We start from the raw sequence: 21,151 nt of genomic DNA, 5'->3' as shown, positions 1-21,151 counted from the left end.
ACAGAGATCAGCCCCCCACTGAAAATGGCTTCTTTGGAGGATGGAATTATATCTTGCTGAGATCACTGATCTCCCCAAACCTTGACCTCCCAAGGCTCCATTCTCCCAAATCTTCAGGAATATCTAAAACTGGAGCTGGTAACCCTAGGGGGGGATTGATTTATATAGTTGGGAGACCTATTGTGATTCTAGGAGATCTCCAGGCCCCACCTGGAGGATGGCAATCACAAAAGAGAAGGAAGACAAAGAAAAGGGGAGTTTTCAGGAGAAGGGTGTTTTCAGGAAATAAGCTGTGGAGGTTTCAGGATAGGGAAAGAGGAAATAGTGGGGAAGGGGCAAATGAGATGCGTCCCGCAAGTCCTTGTGGGTTCCCACTTGTACCTTCTAAAGGGAAACTTGATGGTCAGCAGGGTAGTTCAGTAGGATCGCCTGCAGGCCAGAGAAGGGAGTTCTGCACATCTGAATAACTCCCCAGCCATTCAGAAAAATGCTAATTTGAAAAAGACCCCTGTCTTAAATTGCACAATGATGTCTGAATATGCTCCTCGTTCCCCAGGAACACTGGAATGCTGAGAGCAGCTGAGTGTGTGTAGAACAGCGAAGGAGCTTTCCAAGCTGGTATCTTACAGCTAACGGTATCCTGAAGGATGCTAGATTGGTGAGGATAGCACTCAGGGCATTTTTTTCCTTGGGGCTATTAGCAAACTTGTCCCTTTTCCATGGGATGTTATTTACCTCCATGCCACAAAACGCTTCAGCTGCCAATTTCTATACATTCAGCCTCTGTTAAAGGAACAGACCATTTTTCTTCAGGCAACCACATCCATTGCCATGTTAGGAAGATTCTATATGCTTGGACGTGTGTTCATACGATAGAGAGCTGGTGCGTGTTAATTTTTTTGTGAGGGAGGCATTACTAAGGCCTGGTCCACAGATATTGCAGAATGAGTTAGATTCAGGTGGGGAGTCGTGTTGGCCTGAAGCAGCAGAACAAAATGAGTCGACTTGGTACCTTTAAGACCAACGAAATTTTATTTGTTGTGTCTGAGGAAGTGTACTATGCACACCAAAGCTTACACCTTGAATAAAATTGTGTTGTCATAAAGATGCCACTGGAGTGAAACTTTGCACAGCCAATTGCTTCCCTGTATGTTAATTTACTGCTCACAGTATGGACTGGTAACTCCCATTTCATTGTATCTGAGAAAGTGTGCTTGTGCACACAAAAGCTTATACCTTGAATAAAATGTTGGTCTTCAACATACCACTGGACTCGAACTTTGTTCTTAATTAAGAGTGCACTGCACTAGTACACACTGCAGGTCCAAAATAATTTTTTGCAAAAGAAAACTAAAATACCATTAATGCAGGTTATAGTCCATCTGGTTTCCTTGCTGCACTACTGTTCTTTTGGCGGGGATATTTTTTTTTGTGGAGGGGAAACCTGAGAAATATAATCCCTCCCTGAACTGATACAAACCTCCTCAAGAGCCTACCACCTTCTGCATCGGCAAATGCCTATTAGCGCTCAGCATATTAACACTCAAAGAAGGTAAAATTCTTATCCGTTATCTTTCTGATAGTTTTTATTCATGAATACATATACATGAGATGCATAGTATTTGAGAGCTAGGGTTGAATGTAATACATTTCCAAACAGCTTAACGAAAAAGAAAAGGAAAAAAAAACAATGACCAGGGAAGAGATGTGATACACTGGGAACAATACATATCATTATATTGCAAGGTTACTGCTGAACAACAAACTTTGTGTTGCTTGAGGAGTTAGGGCTTCACCCAAAATAATTCTGTATCTGAGTTAAAAATCCTTTGGCATCCTCAGAAGCATCTATTAACATTTGAGAGAGAGAGAGAACAACTGAGAATTACATTGGATATCCATGTTTTTTTTTGTTGTTTTTTTTTTGGGAAACTGCATGTTTTTAATGTAGAAAACACACAAAAAGGAGCAGTTTTGCTTGGCAGAATATGTCAGGGGGGTAATAACCCACTGAGTATTATTTCTGCACAAGTCCCCACTGAAATGAAGTTGTACAGAAACAGTGGGTTATAAAATGATTATATTACATGGAAAGTGACTTGAATTGGCAGTGCCAACAATATGCAAAACAGATATTAACATATCTCATAAAAGGCACATCCTTTCACAAGTTCCCTCCCCACCAAGAGTGAAAAGATGAACCACTCTAAAACTAGCTTCCAGTGGAAAGTTGTGCTTTATTAGAGCTATATTTTCTAGCTACAAAGTTCAGCAGAAATTTGTCAATTTCTTTTAACAGTCTGGCAGAATAGAAGAAAGTGCATGCAACTTATACAAAGCTGAGTACCAGGTAAATACATGTTGCTAAAGAGCTAGGAGACAACAGCCAGTTTGGGGATTGAGTAACATAATAATATTTACATACAGCCATATGATATATTCTTATATTTTTCACAGTAATGTGCAAAAGTTACAAATATGGCTTTTCGTTTGTTATAAAGGAAGTAAGACATAATTGTACAGAGTAATAATTCTAAATGATTAGGACTGTTTCACCTTTTTGTGAAACCTGTTGAGTTTGCATAAACTGTACACTGCACTTAAATTTGTCACCACCTTAGTTAGGGAGGTGCGGCTCACACATCTTTCCTAAGGCACCATATTCACGTTAATGCTTTTAAAAAAGGAAGCCATGCTTTCCTGCTGCTTATAAGAAATAATATGTTGTCGCTAGCTACATGATACAAAAGACAACATCAAAGGCTACGGCGCATGCACAAGTTCTACACGTACTCTACAAACTAAATTAGAGAACGAATTATACAGTGGTGCATATCAAAACATTTGGTTTTGGTAATATTTGTGGATACATGTAGCAGAGAGTTAATAAGGCTTCACTGGAATAATAATCTTATAATTGAACAAATATTTTACATTCTTCGCTAACAGTATTTACAATTGCTTTAACTCATCCTTTGTCATTTGGTAATTAATACATACGTCATATGCATCCATCTTGACTGTCTAAAGTGCTTGCTAACCAGCATGAGGAAAGAAAATGCATACTTGTCTTCAACTTAGGAAAATCACAATGCAGAAATAGCACAGCCATTGCTTTGGATGTTGACTGCAATCTCAGAATGAGAAAATTATTGCTAAATTCAAAGCCTTCACAAGGCAACCATATATATATATATATATATATATATATATATATATATATATATATATATATATATATATATATATATATATATATATATATATATATATATATATATATAAGTTTGTACATGCATAACATGCATATGACATCATTTAAGGAAGAGATCAATGCAATAATTTTGTCCATCAACCTTTTTTTTTTTGTGCTATTCAGTTCACTTGTGCTGTGTTCGAAGCCAAATTTGAGCCAAAATATCAACATGCTAATACAATCCACAATCCTATAGGCTGAAGAATATACAGCTGAGATGAATATCTGGATTAAAATAAAAACGCATCAGGAATAAGGCAACAAGGTGTGAAAAACAGTTCCAAAAGGGAAAGATGAAGAAATCCTGACATTCAACCAGAATTTTTTTGATTTATACCAGCAGTTTTTTCTTAAACATATTAAATTTTAATGGATGATTGATAGTTTCTGTGCCTAGAAATACTTTAGATGGCAGCAAACTAAAAACTGCCAGTAAAATGTCCTGATACCACAAGCTAACAAAATAAGGCACTTCAAAGGACAGTTGCCGAGTTGAGCCTGGGGGCGGGGGAGGGGAGAGATCTGTAGCCAGTGAGTCATTGTTGTGTCACTTTTCCTATTTCGGCCCATGAAACGCACCACCTGGTTTCCTCCATTTTCCTTGAGATGATTTTCTTTTTAAAAGGCAGGGTTTTTTTCTTCTTCTTCTGGTTAAAGCCAACCAGTAAATTTCTTGGAGAAATACAATATGTACACACACAAAAGAGGTAACCGTCGATTCCAAACTTTCAAGAAACTGGAAGAGCAGAGCGGTACCGAGGTTGTCTTCAGTTTATCTGAAGCTGATGTCTCAGCTAAGCTTAGGACAGAAAACGTTTCTAGATGGCCTGCTACGAATGGACGCTGGTGCTGGACAGATCGTTCCGTATTATTTCATTTACTGCAAAAGGAGAAGACAACACAAGCAGAGAAAATTTATTCCAGTGTATTTATAACTCCTTCTTTTCTGCTGAAAGATGCATCTAAAGAAAGTTATGATTTTCCAGTTTCTTACTAGGGTGCTGGCTACAAAATTAGCAGAACAGAGCTTGCCTCTTTGCCATAGAACAGACTCACACTGAAGGAATCAACATGCTAATTCGTGAAAGAGATCAAGGTTTCAATGGGGAAAGTCAGTCTTTGGCTTTATTGTATTTCATCTACCAGCTTCCATCTCTCTAATTTAGTTGTATACAAAAAAAATATTTAGGCTGGCTCTGAACACAAATGTGACAAGCAAGTCTATAGAACTGTTCGACTGTGAGTAAACTATCCGCACAGTTGCAAGCACCATATGTGTAAAGTTGCAGGGTCCTGACGTTAATGCCTAAAAATGGCCATGGCCCTGTTAGATATAGCTGCAAATGTGGAACTTTCCACAGAGGGAGAGTTGATAACAGAAGGAAAGAATCAAAACCAACGTAGGCAGGCACCCGAGAACAGTAGCCATGAGCTGCAGGCCTTCCAAAACAGCCATAGCCCACTTTTCCATATCAAGAAACATCTGAGCATCGATTTCAAAAATCCATACTGGGCATTTCAGGGAAGTCCTAAGCACGATCTACAAACTAAGGACTGAGCAGTAGGTCTGGCAGGGCAGTGCTGTTGTTGGTTGTGATTATTCTTTCATCCCCCAACTGTAGACTGTGAGGCTGTGCCGTTTCCCACACTTCAGTTATGTCCATTTATCGCTTGTGATTTTTGGCAGGTTGACAGGAAATGACTGAACCTGGCAAAGGCCATCAGCAGGGAACTGCACAACATCCCTTCTCTTTCCAACCCGCCTCCCTGTGGCCCCTGCCGCTACCTGATTTACATTGAGGCGGACAAAATGTCATCAGTAAGGCTGTCACCGTGCTGGAGCTTTCCGAACATCACAGGGAAGGGGAAACACAGGCCCACGTCATGGAACTAGCCTGGAAAAGCCCGAGTTTCCCTTTTGCTTGTGGACTGCTGATCATTCCTGCCTAGATAATGCCATGTTTTTGTTTGAGCGAGGGCAATGCTGATCAAAAGTGAACTTCCTGCAGTGCTTAGCTGTTGAACTCAGATTCGCAACACATTTTGTGTCAGGAAAACGACTCAGAATCAGAGTGTTTGGAACAGATAGTGGTTAAGTCAGCCATGTGGTTAAGTCAGCCATTGCTACAGAGAGCCAGTTTGGTGTAGTGGTTAGGAGTGTGGACTTCTAATCCGGCATGCCGGGTTCGATTCTGCACTCCCGCACATGAAGCCAGCTGGGTGACCTTGGGCTCGCCACACTACTGAAAAAGCTGTTCTGACTAAGCAGTGATATCAGGGCTCTCTCAGCCTCACCCACCTCACAGGGTGTCTGTTGTGGGGAGAGGAAAGGGAAGGCGACTGTAAGCCGCTTTGAGCCTCCATCGGGGAGAGAAAAGCAGCATATAAGAACCAACTCTTCTTCTTTAAAGGTTTTATCTGAGAAAAGCCATGAAGTTGTGCCTTCTCCTTCAGGACTGTGATATAGCCTCAAAAAGACATGGGGTTTCCCCCTCCTCCCCATTTCTTGGAGGAACAGTGATACAAATAGTTCTGTAATGCAACATTGCTCTCTGTTTCTTAGCGGCCCAACTGTACAAGCAAAAGAAAGAAGAAGCAAAAGAGTGACTGAGCAGCAGGTACTAGAAATATATGTACCAGTAGAAACAGAAGCTACTGGCTGGCTGCTGCTGATGTTCAGGTTAAAGATTTTTGTGTTTGCTCTGCTTTCACCAGGGGCAGAATGGCTATTTAACTGACATGGGAACTTCCCAGTGGCCCACTACCTAGAAGAAGAGTTGGTTTTTATACCCTGCTTTTCACTACCTGAAAGAGTCTCAAAGTAGCTTACAATTGCCTTCCCTTCCTCTCCCCACCATAAATACCCTGTGAGGTAGGTGGGGCCGACAGACCCCTGACAGAACTGCTCTGTGAAGACAGCTCTAACAGGATTGTGATGAGCCCAAAGTCACCCAGCTGACTGCATGTAGAGGAGCAGGGAATCAAGCCCAACTCTACAGATCGAAAACTGCTGCTTTTAACTTCTATGCCAAGCTTGTTTAGGTTTGGTCTAGATGGTCAGTGGTGGCCAAGCACAAGCAGACCTAAGCTCCAACAGCTATGCCAGTCTTTTGGGCTCAAACCTGCCAGCAGCAGCAGTGAATATTGGCATCAGTAGAGCATCCTTCACCACTACCAAGGGGCAGGAGAAGCCAAGAAGAGGCAATACGGAGTGTTGGTCTCTGAGCTTGGCTTGCCCCCTGGCCATTTTAATTTCATAGTCTGCTCTGATGTTTAACACAAACTGAGCCTAGGGCACTGGTATATCCCTGAAAACAGAGGGACATTTAACACTATCAAACAAAGCATAGTAAAAGATAAACTCTACAATTTGCTGGAATCCACTTTCCCAATAGTTGTTTGAAAACCATAGAAGGGGAAGAACCACAGACAGACATGGAGTAAATTTACAGGCTCAAATCTCAATTAGCATTAAAAATTACTCTTTCATTTAAATAGGAAAAAAATCAGTCTCAAATTGTTCTGTGCCTACAATCTGAAAAACAGAAAAGTTAACCAAGTTTCAAAAATAGCACAGCTTGCTATGTTTCCCTCTTTTTTCCAACTCTTATAAGAGCAAATACCTTTTAGTTGGCTTAACATGTTAACATTATATCTGAAGAAGTTTGCTTGTGTGTGAAAGTTTACATCCTGAATAAAACTTTGTTGGTCTTAATGGTGCCACTGGACTCAAACTTTGTTCTTACATAACATTCTATCATATTTCTAGAATTTAAATGTGTTTCATCCACTAAGTGATTTCCTATATATATCAAGATGAACAATGTCATTCATGCTTCCATTTATTCCTGACTTTCATTTCTGAAATAATCATAGACCTTAAATTCCAGTGCCACCATGTACTTTTACTATCAATATATCTAATTCTCAACATAACTCCATTTGTGAATACTTAAATCTGGAACCTGGAGCTGTGAACAGGCAACGCCGTGAACAATGCCGATCTTTCCACAAAGAAGAGCCAGAGGAAACAGTGTGTGTAGGGGGGAATGAGATGTCTCCCACATCTCCTTGTTCTAATATACCAGGAATACCCGTCTCCATAGTACCCTTACACTGACGTTTCCAGTGGCTTGTACAATTGCTGATTTAGCTTCATAAAATCTTTCTGAGAACTGGTCAAGACCCGTTTAAGAGATGAAGTAACTCAAGGATATAGAGAGATACCTGACATGCTATAACTATGCAGCCAGTTTGTGTCCAAACTGGAATTCAAGCCAGAAACTTCCATTTACAATACTTGGGCTGAAACATTCCTGTAGGCCAGTGGAATCCTTCCGTCCTACTCGTTCAAATGGCTTTTGCTTAAAAAAGAAAAACAATTTTCTAGTGAAGTTACCAATTACACCCACAGTTTCCCAATGTGCCCTCCACTTCTCAAATTTGTCAAACTGATAGTTTCCATCTTTATATTCACCTTTTCCACTGACATCACAACATTTTTTCTAAAATGCCAAAACAGAGCTATGAAAGGCAGGTTCATCCAGTGACCACGCTACCTGCCAGAGGTTTGAAAAGGCGTCTTTTCCTTTGCTAAACACATCAGGTGCCACTGCGACAGGATGTGGCAGCAAGCTGCTGCACCACAATTTAGTTTAATAGGGAGCTTTTCTTCCTATATTTAACTTTAAAGTGACCTTGCCATGGAAACTTTTGTTTTAACTGAATAATATTACTGACACCACACATGGTCTCCTCTTTAAAAAAAAGAAAAAAGAGAAAGCTCAGCAGGAGCTATATATCAATAAGCATGTTAAACATTTTGTTATGCCACAGTCCAAGCTTGAAAACAAAATGACAAACTTAGCTGACGTTTTGGTTTCCTGCTCCCTACGTAAACTGGTTGCATCTTACAATAAAGAATCTTGCCTGTCCCTTCCTATAAAATCCATGATCTAATCCTGATTGTGCTGGAGGGAAAAGACAGACACCCAGGCCCGTGTATTAAATAGTGGGTTCAAAGAAGACTCGGAAATGCTCTTTTCCAAAACACAGTTCTTTTACGGAAAACCAGCAGCTGAACCCAGAACACTCAACAACATGAAATTATATACATTTGAAGGTTCCCATCAAAGCCTGTGACTGACCCTAAGTGAAATGCTCTGATTGGTCTATTAAAACACCCAAGGCAGACTGGATCCTGTGTTTTAGCAAATGATATTAATGAGTATCTAATGCCAGGTCCCATTTTAGAATCTTTGTGAAACTGCTTAATGACTTCTTTCTCACTTTTTCTTGAATTTTTAAACTTTTCCTCTTATTTTTCTCTCTCATACCAGTCTTAATAGGTTTTCACTGATTCAATGAGTAGCTTTTTGTATTATTTCTTTTATTTAGTCTTTTGGGGAGGGTTCATACCCCCCCCCCCAGTGCATGGCCTTGCAAATGTCATATTAATGTTTTCATAGTACAGAGTACAGCCCAGATGTCTGACTTGACTCTAAAGTCTTTTCACTCTAGATACCTTTGCTAATGCTACATTCTTCCATACCACAGAAACACAAGTGAAATTATTATAGCTATACTGGCCAAAGGGAAAGTAAGGGAATGCTTAAGCGATGATACAAGCCCACAAACTACAATGGTGAATGCTTTGGTGCATAAAGGAATGTGAGTTCAGATTTCCTGACTTTACAATGTTATACATCATTAGCAAGTGCAAGTTAAGGACCAGAGAGGCCAAACAGAAACTGTAAAAGAACAGAGGAGCTAGGAATTTTGAAGAAAGGTCACAAAAAAGTTGAAGTTGCAATCTGTGGAGCCAAACTGGATATCCTGTTGAAGTCTGGCCTCTCTAAACTGCAGTCTATTTTTTTTAAATGGATAAAATAAAATAAAATTCAAATTAATGTGATAGTGTAGTATGCATTCTTAAGTGCTCCTAGGCTTTCACAAGCAGGATCTTGTGAAACTCTGGGGTTTCTTGACAACCCCGGGAAGGCTTCCCGAATGGGTGGAAGTTCATTTTTTATATTATTTTCTTTTAAAAACTTTTATCGGGTGATATGACCATATACAGTCATGTTGACCTGCCCCCCCCCAATGGCCAATGATGGGCATGGGGTGGGTGGGAAGGGGAGATGTTCCAGGCAGGCATGTACACAGCTATGTTCTGTATGATCATGGTCCTTCTGAAGTATATTTCAGTTAAAAAGTTGAGAAAGGCTGATTTAGATACATCACAAAACAACTGCAAAGAGTACACATAAAGATGCCAGTCCCCAGGTTTGACTTGGGAGTCCTCTGGAATTATAATTTAGTCCTCCGGACTAAAGAGATCTGTCCTTCTGGGGAAATTTATTTATTATTTATTTATTGTTACATTTATATATTGCTTTGGAGGGGGGGGAATCCATAGCATTATATTCCACTGAGGTCCCTCCCTGTCCCAAATCCCACCTATTCCTGGCTCTCCACACTCAAAGTCTCAAGGTATCCTTGGTCCCAAAGAAGTGTGCTTTACCCAGCCATGATTGGCTTTGCACAGGAAAGTCTTCCCTCCTGGTTAACTATCATTGAGCACTTTTACACACACAAAAGAATGCACTTTCAATCCACTTTGCTGGATTGATGGCAAACCTACTTGGCTCTGACCATGATATGTGGGTTAATTTTTAAGGGTGCCCAGGATTTTTATAACTGTTTTTACAACAAAATATAAATCTAGTTACAATTCTGGATTTTGTCATGTTTCCATCCTTTGGTCCAGTTTGATAATAGCACTTGTAAAGTTGTACCAAATCATAAGAAGAGCCCTGCTGGATCAGATCAGTGGTCTATCTAGCCCAGCATCCTATCTCACACAGAGGTCAACAAATTCTTCTGGAAGGCCAGCAACAGGGCATGGAGGCTGAGATCTTCACCTAATGTTTCGTCCTGGCTTTGGATGCAGAGGTTTAGAGCCTCAGAATATGGAGTCCTCCTCAGTCACAAGTGGTTAGGAGCTAGTGAAAGATCTATCCTTCATGAATCTATGTAATCCCCCTTTAAAGCTGTTTATTTCTGTGGCTATCATTAAAGCCTCTGGAAGCGAATTCCACTTTTAAATCCCTCGTTGTCCATCTTGAATCTACTACCCATCAACTCCATTGGATGCCCTCAAGCTCTAGCATTTTAGCTACACAGAAATGTTTAAGGTTCTTAGCCTTTAAAGAAATAACATCCTCATAACACAATCTGGTATTTAGCATATGTCAGACTAGTATGTTTGACAGATGGAATAAAAACACACACTCAACAATTCGTTTCCTTGCACTGAATTTGGCTTTTAGAGAACCCATCTGAAAGAAGTTCTGGCAGCTTTATATAGAGAGACACTTTTTAAAATGATGCAAGTATTGCATCATTTTCTTTTCTAAATAAATGATACTTCTTTTCTAAATAAATGATAAATGATAAATGAATTCTAGGTAGTCTCAAGCTATACACACTTTCTTCATTAATGGTCCAATAGAAGATATACTGTGCTTATGCAATTCTGTACTGAAAATTCTCTTATTTTCAGTTCTGAGTGCCCCCCAGGTTCTGAGGGGAAAAAAATCCTGCTTAAAGGTAACTATTACAGAACAAATACAGATGCACTGTATGTTGCTACCAATCTGTTGCAGACTAGAGAGGGAGGCATCTGTGCATGTTCTTTAAGTTGGATGCCCCCACCATTTGTTTATTGCTTAACAGTGATAACCAGGAAGTATCTGCCCTTGTTTCCCACTTGGAAGAGACAACACAGAAATTCGGTAAGCTTAGATCAGGTTTCTTGATGAACAGTTTCCCAAATGGGTGGAAGTTAATTATTTTTATATATTTGTAAAAATTTGTTAAACCTTTACCAGTTGATATGACCATATATGGTCATATTGACCTTCCCCCTCCCAAAATGGCCAGTGATGGGACTGGGGTTGGGTAGGAAGGGGAGGGCGTGCACCTCAGTAACCATATTCTGCACGATAATGCCGCTTCTGGGGTTTCTCAAAGCCTGAAGACTGTTTTAGGGGGTTCTCAATGGTAAAAAAACTGAGAAAGGCTGCCTTAGACGCTTTTACCTTTGTATTCTGTTCCTTTTATTTTGGGATCAATGTTCCAAAGACATCTAAAACACAGTCACTGGGGAATGTCTTGTAAATTCCATTTTCAAAATGCATATATCAGGTGAACTATCACACTCTTGCTGTTTGTTTTAGTGGCTATCAATTGTGAGCTCGCAAGATAATCTACTGAACCGCGAATACATTAAATGAAAAATAAGTTCATCACCTGTATCTCATAACAGTGGACATTCAAGTGCGAAACTATGTCAGTAGGGCACTTAACTAAACTTGCAGTTCACTGTCTTATTTTGCTAGACCTGAGTGTCCTCAGTTGCCACTGAATAGGCCATAATAGCTCATAAACCTCTTCCCAGAAAGATAAAAATGCTTCCTGCTTTTTACAACACCGAGCACATGACCAACTGTCAAACAATTCATAAAAAATTACAGCCACGGACATAAAAGGACATTTAGTACCAAGAGAACTATACAGTTCAGCTCACTGGGCTTCATTTTCATTTAAATTATATTTTGTGTGGGTCCTTTGTTACTTCTCCCTATGGTCTTGACCACACCAGATCTAGAGTTATTTTTTTTAAGTTACCCACTGCATTCTCTCAGGTGTAATTCACGATTAGTTGTGTGATGTGACTCAAAATGTGATGACTCACTGCTTGAAAATGCCTCTTGTACAATGTGATGTGAGGTAGCACGCCACTTGTGAAGGCCGTTTTACACATGTGACTCACCACTTGAGGTTGCTCCCACTGAGTGAGGGAACTGCAATGCAAGAACTCACCCTAAATGTTATGTTAGGACCATTCTATAAAACACATTTTCACCTTTATTTGATGGTTTTATCAAACCTTATAAAAAGCCACACAGAATGTCATAATTTTTTTTAAGTGATCGGGTTCAGAGGCCCCCTACCATTTTGGGGCACATTTGGAATTTTGACACAGCATGGTGGGCGGAGCCACAAAAATGGTTGCTAGAGAATACCTGCTGCCAGCATTGGAACCAGCCATAAAATGGTTGCCACAGCTTAACTTCAGTCACACAGTTACCATTCCTGTGCTGGGGTGACAGCTGCTGCTGAACAAGTCTGCATAACTGATGAGATCTACAGCGGCCAATCAGAAGCCTTGTTGGACAATAGTCCCACCTGGTTTTTCCTACTTTCTAAAAACACTGGGTGGGTACGAGGAAAAAGTGTCAGTGGACCTCGTAGCAACAATGACCATCACAATGGGGACCTAATCTCATCAGTAAAATCAGAATACTGTCCTGCCTTATAGGACGGTTGTGTAGATGAAATAACTTTTGTTATTCAACTCCTTCTTTCAGGTTGCTATAAATGAAGTTAGAAATCCAAACTGGCACACATTTAGACACACTGTTGCATAAGAAAACACATAAACATTGTGCCTTTACCTAAGACAATTTCATCTTATCTTGTTAGACACTATTTCATTTTTTCCCAGCTAACCCCAGCATTGAGAACTTTTGTAGGGAGGAGGTGTGACTCATTGCGAACTTCTAATCTGGCAAGCCGGATTTGATTCCACGCTCTCCCACATGCAACCAGCTGGGTGACCTTGGGCTCAGCATAGTACTGATAAAGCTGTTCTGACCAGGCAGTGATATCAGGGCTTTCTCAGCCTCACCTACCTCACAGGGTGTCTGTTGTGGGGAGAGGAAAGAGAAGGTGAATGTAAGCTGCTTTGAGACTCCTTCTGGTAGAGAAAAGTGGCATATAAGAACCAACTCTTCTTCTTAAATCAGTAACATCTTTGTCATGGATGGAAACTAGAAATATTTAATCCCTGAAGAACAAAAGCTGTATTGAACAACAGATCACTCTAAAATAACCAATAAGAAATTTATTCAGAAGTGGAAAATATAACTACACATTCCATGAAGACACAGGATCTTGTTTTATCTCAGGTATGTGCTTAAACGTTCACTTATTTCTCTCCCTTTAATCACAATAAGCCACAATAAGCCACTCGTACAGGGCATACTATGTTGTAGAACAGGACAATAGGCTGGTGAAACAAATGAGTGACAAGCAGCAAAGTTTTAATAAAAGGCGATCCTCCTCTCATATGTGATGTGTATTTTGGAAGTGATGTTTGACAGTCATTAACATTGAATCATTTTCCTACCCTGTCGGCCTGGGAAATCTAAATTGTGGAATCCTATGACTTTGGAAAGGGCTTTGTGTGGCATGTTCTTCCCATCTTAAGTTTAAGAAGAAATGCAAAGTTTCTTCTTCTGAAGCAGATTTTAGAAGGGGAAAGATGACCTGCAGGGCCAGGGGCCGGTGGGGGACCACCTAATTGCAGCACTGTTAGAAAAGCATTTACTAACAGCTTTTCAAATAAAATTTTGCAGTCTGTTTTTATTTTGTTGGAGGTTTTCTCAAGCACTGAAGATGCAATAGAGTTTAACATGCAGTAACCACTTGACTAAGATAGGACAGGGTTCCTATCCAAATTAGTCCTGAGCCTAGATTTATCAAGTTCATATGGTATAAGCTTCTCTGGTTTTATATTTTCTACCCAACAACAGTTGAAAAAGCTGAAAAAGTTGGATTCATTTTGCTATAAATAGTGCCAGATTGTTAAGAACTGTTTTTTTTACGCTCCACTGTTCACTACCAATAAGACTACCAAAGGAGTCCCAAAGTGGCTTACAAAAACCATTCCCTACCTCTCCCCTGAGAGGTAGGTGAGGCTACGAGAGCTCTAAATAGCTCTACGAGAACAGGCCTAAGAGACTAGCCGAAAGTCACCCAGTTGGCTTCATGTGGAGGAGTGGGGAATCAAACCTGGTTCTCCAGATTAAAGGCTGATGCTCTTAGCTGCCACACCAGACTGGCTCTCAAATTCATTAACCCAGATCCCATGAGCCCCTGCCAGCATTTGCTGGCAGGGGCTCATGGGAATTGTAGTCCAAGGACATCTGCAGGACCACAGGTTGACTACCCCTGCATTAACCCATGTAAGCTGTCAGGGTCTCAAAATGCAGCATCTCTTGACTGCTGTGCATCATCCTCATGACTACATGGACTTGGCCTGTAAACAGCCATCTGAAGAATAACACTCTTTGTAAAAAAAAAACCCAGCAAAAGCGAACCGCAATAATGAAGAATTCAGAACCCTTTTATAAGCGGCCGTTTCAATTCAATTACGGAAAGTACTACACTCTCCTCCAGCTCCCACAGCCATTTATACATGCACGTATATTATCTCCGAAAAGGAGAAATAAGAAAACAGCCCCATCTTAACCAAAGTTATGTATTTACATTCCTATAGCATAAATAACTGAAACAAAAACTAGGCTCGTGTTCAAAGTTTACATAGAATTTCCATGCCACAAGAAAAAGAAAAAGCAAACACAAAGTGATCATATGTTAAAAAAACTGCTGATTCTTAAGATTAAGGACTGGAAACTGTAAAGACTCCCCTAAGGAGTGAGAGAGTCTCAGTGCTCCCTTTTATTGCATTTCCAAAATGGACTGGGTCCCGCATAACATTTCTGCCTGCAGAGGGGATGGGCATATTTGTCAATTCCTCTCTCCTGTGACAGAGTTACAGCTCTCTTCAAGCTATTCCTGGGGTTTCCCCAATCCCAGGAATAGCATTTGGGGGGCATTTCCAGCAGCAGCAGGGGTGGGGGGGGGTGACAAATTAGGCTTCCTTGGACTGAAATCCTTCCATGTGTAGAAAAAATAGATGGGAGTCTAAGCAGGATTTATTAGAACATCTTGCTTTTCATGTAAGTGTTTGCCAGCCTTTAATGGCCCAAATCAGTGGTGGACAGCAATGGTGCATGGACTTGATCGGACCAAGTAGCCCAACCATATTTTGCCCAACTATGTGCCCCATAACTGTGAATCTCTTCTTAGTGGGTTGTTATAATTTCACAATAGGCCCTATAAAGCAGTGGTCCCCAACCTTTCTATCACCGCCGACCGGTCAACGCTTGACAATTTTACTGAGGCCGGGGGGGGGGGTAGTCTTTTGCTGAGGGATGTTGCCGCCGCTGCCTGAGCCCCTGCTCCACTTGCTTTCCTGCCGGTGTCCCTGACTTCCCACCGCTCGCTGGGGGTGCTGCCAGCAGCAGCTGCACAGTGCCACGCTGAGGGGGAGCCCCAGCCATGGCGGCCACTGGAGAACACCAGCGGCAGAGCAGCAGGGCAGCCCCTGAGGCAGCAGCTGGGGAGGAAGACGAGGAGGAGCCGCAGCCCGGTACTGACTGATCGACGGACAGGTACCGGTCCCTGGTTGGGGACCACTGCTATAAAGTGTGAAAGGCCAATTTGGGGTTTGTTTCGTCTCCTATGATTTGGAGAACAGTGGGTTCTGAAAAGACAACTTGGCAACCTAACAGAAATAAAACAGTTCTGCAGGGCCTGCAAAAGGGAGCTCTTCCGCCAGGCACTTGGTTGAGGTTGAATGAAACTAGACAGCATTTACTGGGCCCTGAACCTCACTCTTTGAACCCATGCAATGGATCTGACCAGCCATGGGCCTGTTAGACTGTGTTAAAATGTTATCTCCTCTGTTTGTTACCTTCATTTGTCATTATCTCTAAGTTTGATGTATTGTTCCTGTTTTGTTCTATGTGAACTGCTCTGAGCCTTAGGGGAGGGAGGTATACAAATGCAACAAACAAACAAACCAATCAATCAATCCCTGGTATGAATGATGTGTCTAAGCTAGGGATTCCCAATCAGGGTTTTGGGGAACCCTGGAGTTAGGCGAGCCTTTCCCAGAATTTTGGATGGCCTCTGGCATCACTAGACAGCACTGGAGCCCACTTCCCCTGTTGTTTTATAAGCCTAGGCTTTCTCCACAATGGAGAAATGGTTTTGGTTGGCTGGCTCCTGCATCTTACTTTCGCGCCCATTTCTTTCCAGGGTTCTTTGCCTGAAAAATATTTCAGGGGTTCCTTCACAGTCAAAAGATTGAAAAAGGCTGGTGTAAGCTGATACACAATGGTTCTTGCATGTATGTTTGGTTCTAAGCTAGTTGTATGTATTTAAAAAATTGGCCTCAAGCAGTACTAGCTCACCATATTTCATTCCCGGGAACACTTTATTTATATTTATAGCTATACATAAAACCAGTAGCCATAGAACAAGATAGCAATTAGGCACAAGATAATAATCAGGTGCAGCTGGAAAAGTCAGAAGCACATGTACCCATCCATCCTGTTGCCCCATACCTGTGGCTTCTATGAATTATGAAATCTGCCTTTGGTACTGATGATGTACTAGTCTGAAGCTGATCTTGTGATACAGGAAGTAATCTCAGATTCAGTATCGGCCTAAGACTCCCATCTTTTTCGGGTACTAAGAAAAAAATGTGAGTAGAAACCCCAGCTAGGATCTGATTCAGGAAAATACTGCACTGCCTCTTTTTCTGTTAGAAAACAATAATTCTTGTTTTCGTTCAGGCATAGTGTTATTCAGTGACCAGCATCTTTTAGGGGTGGCCATTCACTAAACTCTAATCTATAACCAACACTAACAATCATTAACATCCAACTGTCAGAAGTGACACTGCCATTGTTCAGCTGCATTGGCTCCAGATTGGTGACCGAATCAGGTTCAAGGTGCTGGTCTTAACCTTTAAAGCCCTTAATAGTCTGGGACCAGTGCACTTGTGGGACCTTCTTTTCCATTAGTCCTCCAAGAGGGCTAAGATCGTCACAACAACATCTGCTCAGGGTCCCCAGCCTGAAAGTGTTGAAGTTGGCCTTGACCAGCATGGTGGAATGAGCATCCAGGAGTGATCAGTGCCCCGCGGGACCTAAATCAGTTCTGCAGGGCTTGCAAGGCGGAGCTAATCCACCAGGCTTATGATCCAGGCCAAAAATAATATCCCCCATAATAGCTGGCCTCACCGCTAGTGGAGGAAGGAGAGTGGATGGAAGATTTGTTCCTCCAAAACCTTCCCCCATCTGGGCTTAGTTGAGGGCATGACTGGCAGAACTTGGAATGTTTTAATGTTTTAACTTTGTATATGTCTTTAAGACTGTAATCTGCCCTGAGCACTGGAAGGGCGAGATATAAATAAAAAGTTATTATTATATTATTTACTATTATCACCAAAAACAGTTACCTTTCCCTAACACTAGAAGGTACTTGATTTCCCAGTTGCCCTTGGGGTTCTGGTGCAAATCCTTAGATGGTGGTTGTAGTTGCTCACCTGGCTGCCTGGACCTATGACGATCTATGCCTGCCCTGGGGCATAAACCCTGGAAATGAATGTTGAGCAGAATACTGCGGTGAACGTGTTTTTTTTTTTTTTTGCGAGTGCCTAAGTTATGGAGACAGCAATTGATGGAATCTGTACAATTGTCATAGCCTGCAGGGTGTAGCTGGGAATGCTGAGATACCAAAAGAACTAGCTGTTTGCTTGTTCTTCTTAATTTGGGACAAGAACTCTTCAGTTGTAGATGCAGATACTGTGGTTACTTCAAAAGGAAGGCCCTCAATCTTTTGTCAAGTGTCAAGGGGGAGAGTGGTGGAATGTAAAGGAAGCCATGGCCCTAGAAGAGGAGTTGGCAGTATGTCTACCTGCGTTGATCTGTTGCTTAGACAGATGTAATGCCTCTGCCTCGGATAAAAGCTCTATGTATGCTGCCATCTTCTTCCAAACAACAACTTATAGCTCTCCAGAATGGCTCCATAATTTGTGATATGCAGGTGGAGTGCCAAGGAGGAAATGTGATCTTTCTGCTCACTGCATCAGTTTTCCGCCCTTTCCTGTCTGTGGGAGAATGCACACCCGTACACTGACTTGCCTTGCGACTCTTCCGCAATGAGGCATGCGGCCAGTGGGTGGTTGAACAGATGAGTAGGTCCTTCCTGTTGCACCCTACTTAGGCTGGCCATATTTTCTTGATATAAAAAGGGGACATTGGGATGGCAAAAATGGGACGGGGGTTAAATATTCTCTATTCATGAAAGTAAGATGATAAAAAAAGTTTTGTAGACACATTGAGCCTTCCATTGTTTTTCAGGGACAGAACCCATACACAAATTTAGGTAGACATAGTAGAGGGGGATTGTTTCTCGCCACAATTGCACCATGAATATTTCTCCGATGAAGTCATCTTATGCAGCAAATTTCGGTCTTTCAACACCTCACCATAAAACTTCTCACACTCCATGGCACAATTTTGTCTTACAACTAACATAGCCCTTGTTGTCTCAACACTTAATCTAGATGGAAAAACAAAAACAAAAACTAACTCTATAGCAATATGTATCTTTTATTAAAAAGGGGGGAAATTTACATTTGAATTAAAATAAGGAGACGGCTGGGAAATGTGAATAAGGGGGAATATCCTCTTCAGAAGGGTCCATATGGTCGGCCTAACCCTACATAGATTTTCCAGCTCCTCAGTGCTGGCAGGTATACAGTCTTGGTTCTCCTAGAGGGCTTTCGAAATATCAGATATACCTTCAAGAACAGGGAAAGTAACTATACCCAGTGCGCCTTGTATAAAGCTTGCCCAAAATCATATCACAAGGATTACTAGATGTCACTTCAGTATTCAAGTACCTGGCCATTCGTATCATTTGCTCCATGTAGAGCCTTAAGTTTTCATTGGGGGATATTAGATCTGGATCCCTATGGGATCATCAGGTGAGGATGGTCAATCTGAGCCTATGCTAGATGGAAAACAATCTCTCTCAAACTGCTCTCCTTTGAAATCAGAGGGGGGTTCAGGAGATCCATGGAGGAAGGTGAACGCTACATCTGAATTACATAAATGCTGTTGTTTTAGACATGATCCTTGCAATTGCCAATCACCCCATTCCTGTGGATGAGAAGAAGGAACAGTATAAGAACCTCCTGTTCTGAGGAAGTGGAGGCATGGATATTTGCCACAGGGCCAAAAGTGATGGTTCTGAAGGCTGGCTCAATGCAGGGGATGCAAGTGTACCCAGGTCAGGCTCTATCTCTCCTTCTGAGAATGAGGAGGCATGCAATGAGAGTATACATGGAGGAGAAATCTCTTCCCATTCCATTGGAACAGCAGTCAGCCTGTTCAGAACTTATGTGACCATCATCTCGGGACATGCCTTTGAGCTAGCTCAGCATAGCCAAACTGTGGCTCTCCAGATGTTCAAGGACTTCACTTTCTATGAACCCATGCCAGCACCATGCCATGCAGTCCAAGAGAGCTTTCTAAGAAAACAGCAGGCAAATCTGGCACAATGCAGTATTGTGGGACTTACCCAAGAAAAAAAGACAAATCAAATGCTCATCAGAGCGAGTCATTCTTGTACCACATTGGGTACATAGCAATGCCACTTAGAGCGACAATAATTAGAGAAGAAAGACGATCCACAAATCCCAGAGCTGGAAAAAAATCTTGTTCTTACAATGCATCAGTGAAGAAGGAACTAAGGGAAAGGGGAGGCCCCTCCCTGCAGAGCACATAACCATTTGGGTGGGAAGACAACCTACAGTGCACTCTGCAGGGGACGGTCTTGCTTTAGAGTGTCAGAAATTCCAAGTTTAGCTGTAAGAGAGCCTGAGCCAGAAGACTGAAGATGCACTATAGGGTATATGCTAATATGAGATACCAAAAATCAAATTTGACTGCAGTAAAAGGTAAAGGTATCCCCTGTGCAAGCACTGGGTCATGTCTGACCCTTGGGGTGACGCCCTCTAGCGTTTTCATGGCAGACTCAATACAGGGTGGTTTGCCAGTGCCTTCCCCAGTAATTACCGTTTACCCCCCAGCAAGCTGTGCACTCATTTTACCGACCTCGGAAGGATGGAAAGCTGAGTCAACCTTGAGCCAGCCGCTGGGATTGAACTCCCAGCCTCATGGGTAGAGCTTCAAACTGCATGTCTGCTGCCTTACCAGTCTGTGCCACAAGAGGCTCTTGTGACTGCGGTAGAGAGGACCTAATTCTTCACTGATGGATAATGCACTTTCAGTGTGTTTTTGCAGCTGGATGTTCCAGTGTGGAATGAGCTCGTTAATGAGAATCGTAATCACATCAGGGTTACCAACAGAACAGATTGTCAACTAAGGTGTCACCATCCAACCTCCAGCTGTCATTATTTCGGTCACTGTATCTTTGCATGCCAATGCACTTTGAATGTTACATTCCACTGGTGACCTAGTATGACTGATTTGCTGGATTTCATCACCACTTTCTACTGAAAATGTTTCACCGAGGCTTTCATTTTGTGCATACCATTGTGTACTGTCACAACTAGGCAAGGTATTTACAACTTGGAGAAGAATGAGCATTTCTGGAATCTCTGAGGCCACGTAGATATCGGGACTGTACTTGGCTCCAGCACCATTCTCAGCTGCAGAGATTGATATATGGCTTCTGAAAGTGGTGGACTTACGATGGAAGACTGTACTTGATAGCCCCCAAACTGCCATCTTTTCTTAATAACTAGGGCAGGGGTGGCCAAACTGGCTCTCCAGGTATCCATGGACTACAATTACCACGAGCCAATGCTGGCAGGGGCTCATGATCATTGTAACTGATGGAGAGCCACAGCTGGCCACCCCTGAACTAAGGCAATGTATCTTTTTTCTTTTCTTTTTTGCAACCTGGCTTGAATTTCAGAAGTCTTATGAAAAGTCAAGCTGGAATCAACCCAGATAGGCACTTAGTGATGATATAAAATATCACTGTCATCTAAGGACATGTCCACATTGGACTGGGGTTGAGGAAGTATGGATATTCTGAATCAGTGCATCAGAGCCCAAAACCATACATAAACATGTACATCCCACAGTGATTCTCTTG

The 21,151-nt window shown here is 41.8% G+C and overlaps 1 protein-coding gene across 4 annotated transcripts in view; it reads right to left on the bottom strand.

Moving 5' to 3' along the window:
• Positions 1-1,568: 1,568 nt before the first annotated feature.
• The window catches only part of NFATC1 (nuclear factor of activated T cells 1), a 179,615-nt gene continuing 160,032 nt past the window's right edge, over positions 1,569-21,151 (bottom strand). For all 4 annotated transcript variants that reach the window (XM_077352944.1, XM_077352942.1, XM_077352945.1 and 1 more), the window contains one exon: positions 1,569-4,136. In XM_077352944.1, the coding sequence (XP_077209059.1) occupies positions 4,087-4,136 (50 nt within the window). In that variant the 3' untranslated portion in view covers positions 1,569-4,086. The remainder of the gene's footprint in view (positions 4,137-21,151) is intronic.

The sequence above is a fragment of the Paroedura picta genome, chromosome 9 (genome assembly GCF_049243985.1).
Source record: "Paroedura picta isolate Pp20150507F chromosome 9, Ppicta_v3.0, whole genome shotgun sequence".
NCBI classification, from domain to species: domain Eukaryota; kingdom Metazoa; phylum Chordata; class Lepidosauria; order Squamata; family Gekkonidae; genus Paroedura; species Paroedura picta.
Note: the sequence above shows the minus strand (reverse complement) of the source record. Positions and strands in the feature narration are given on the sequence as shown.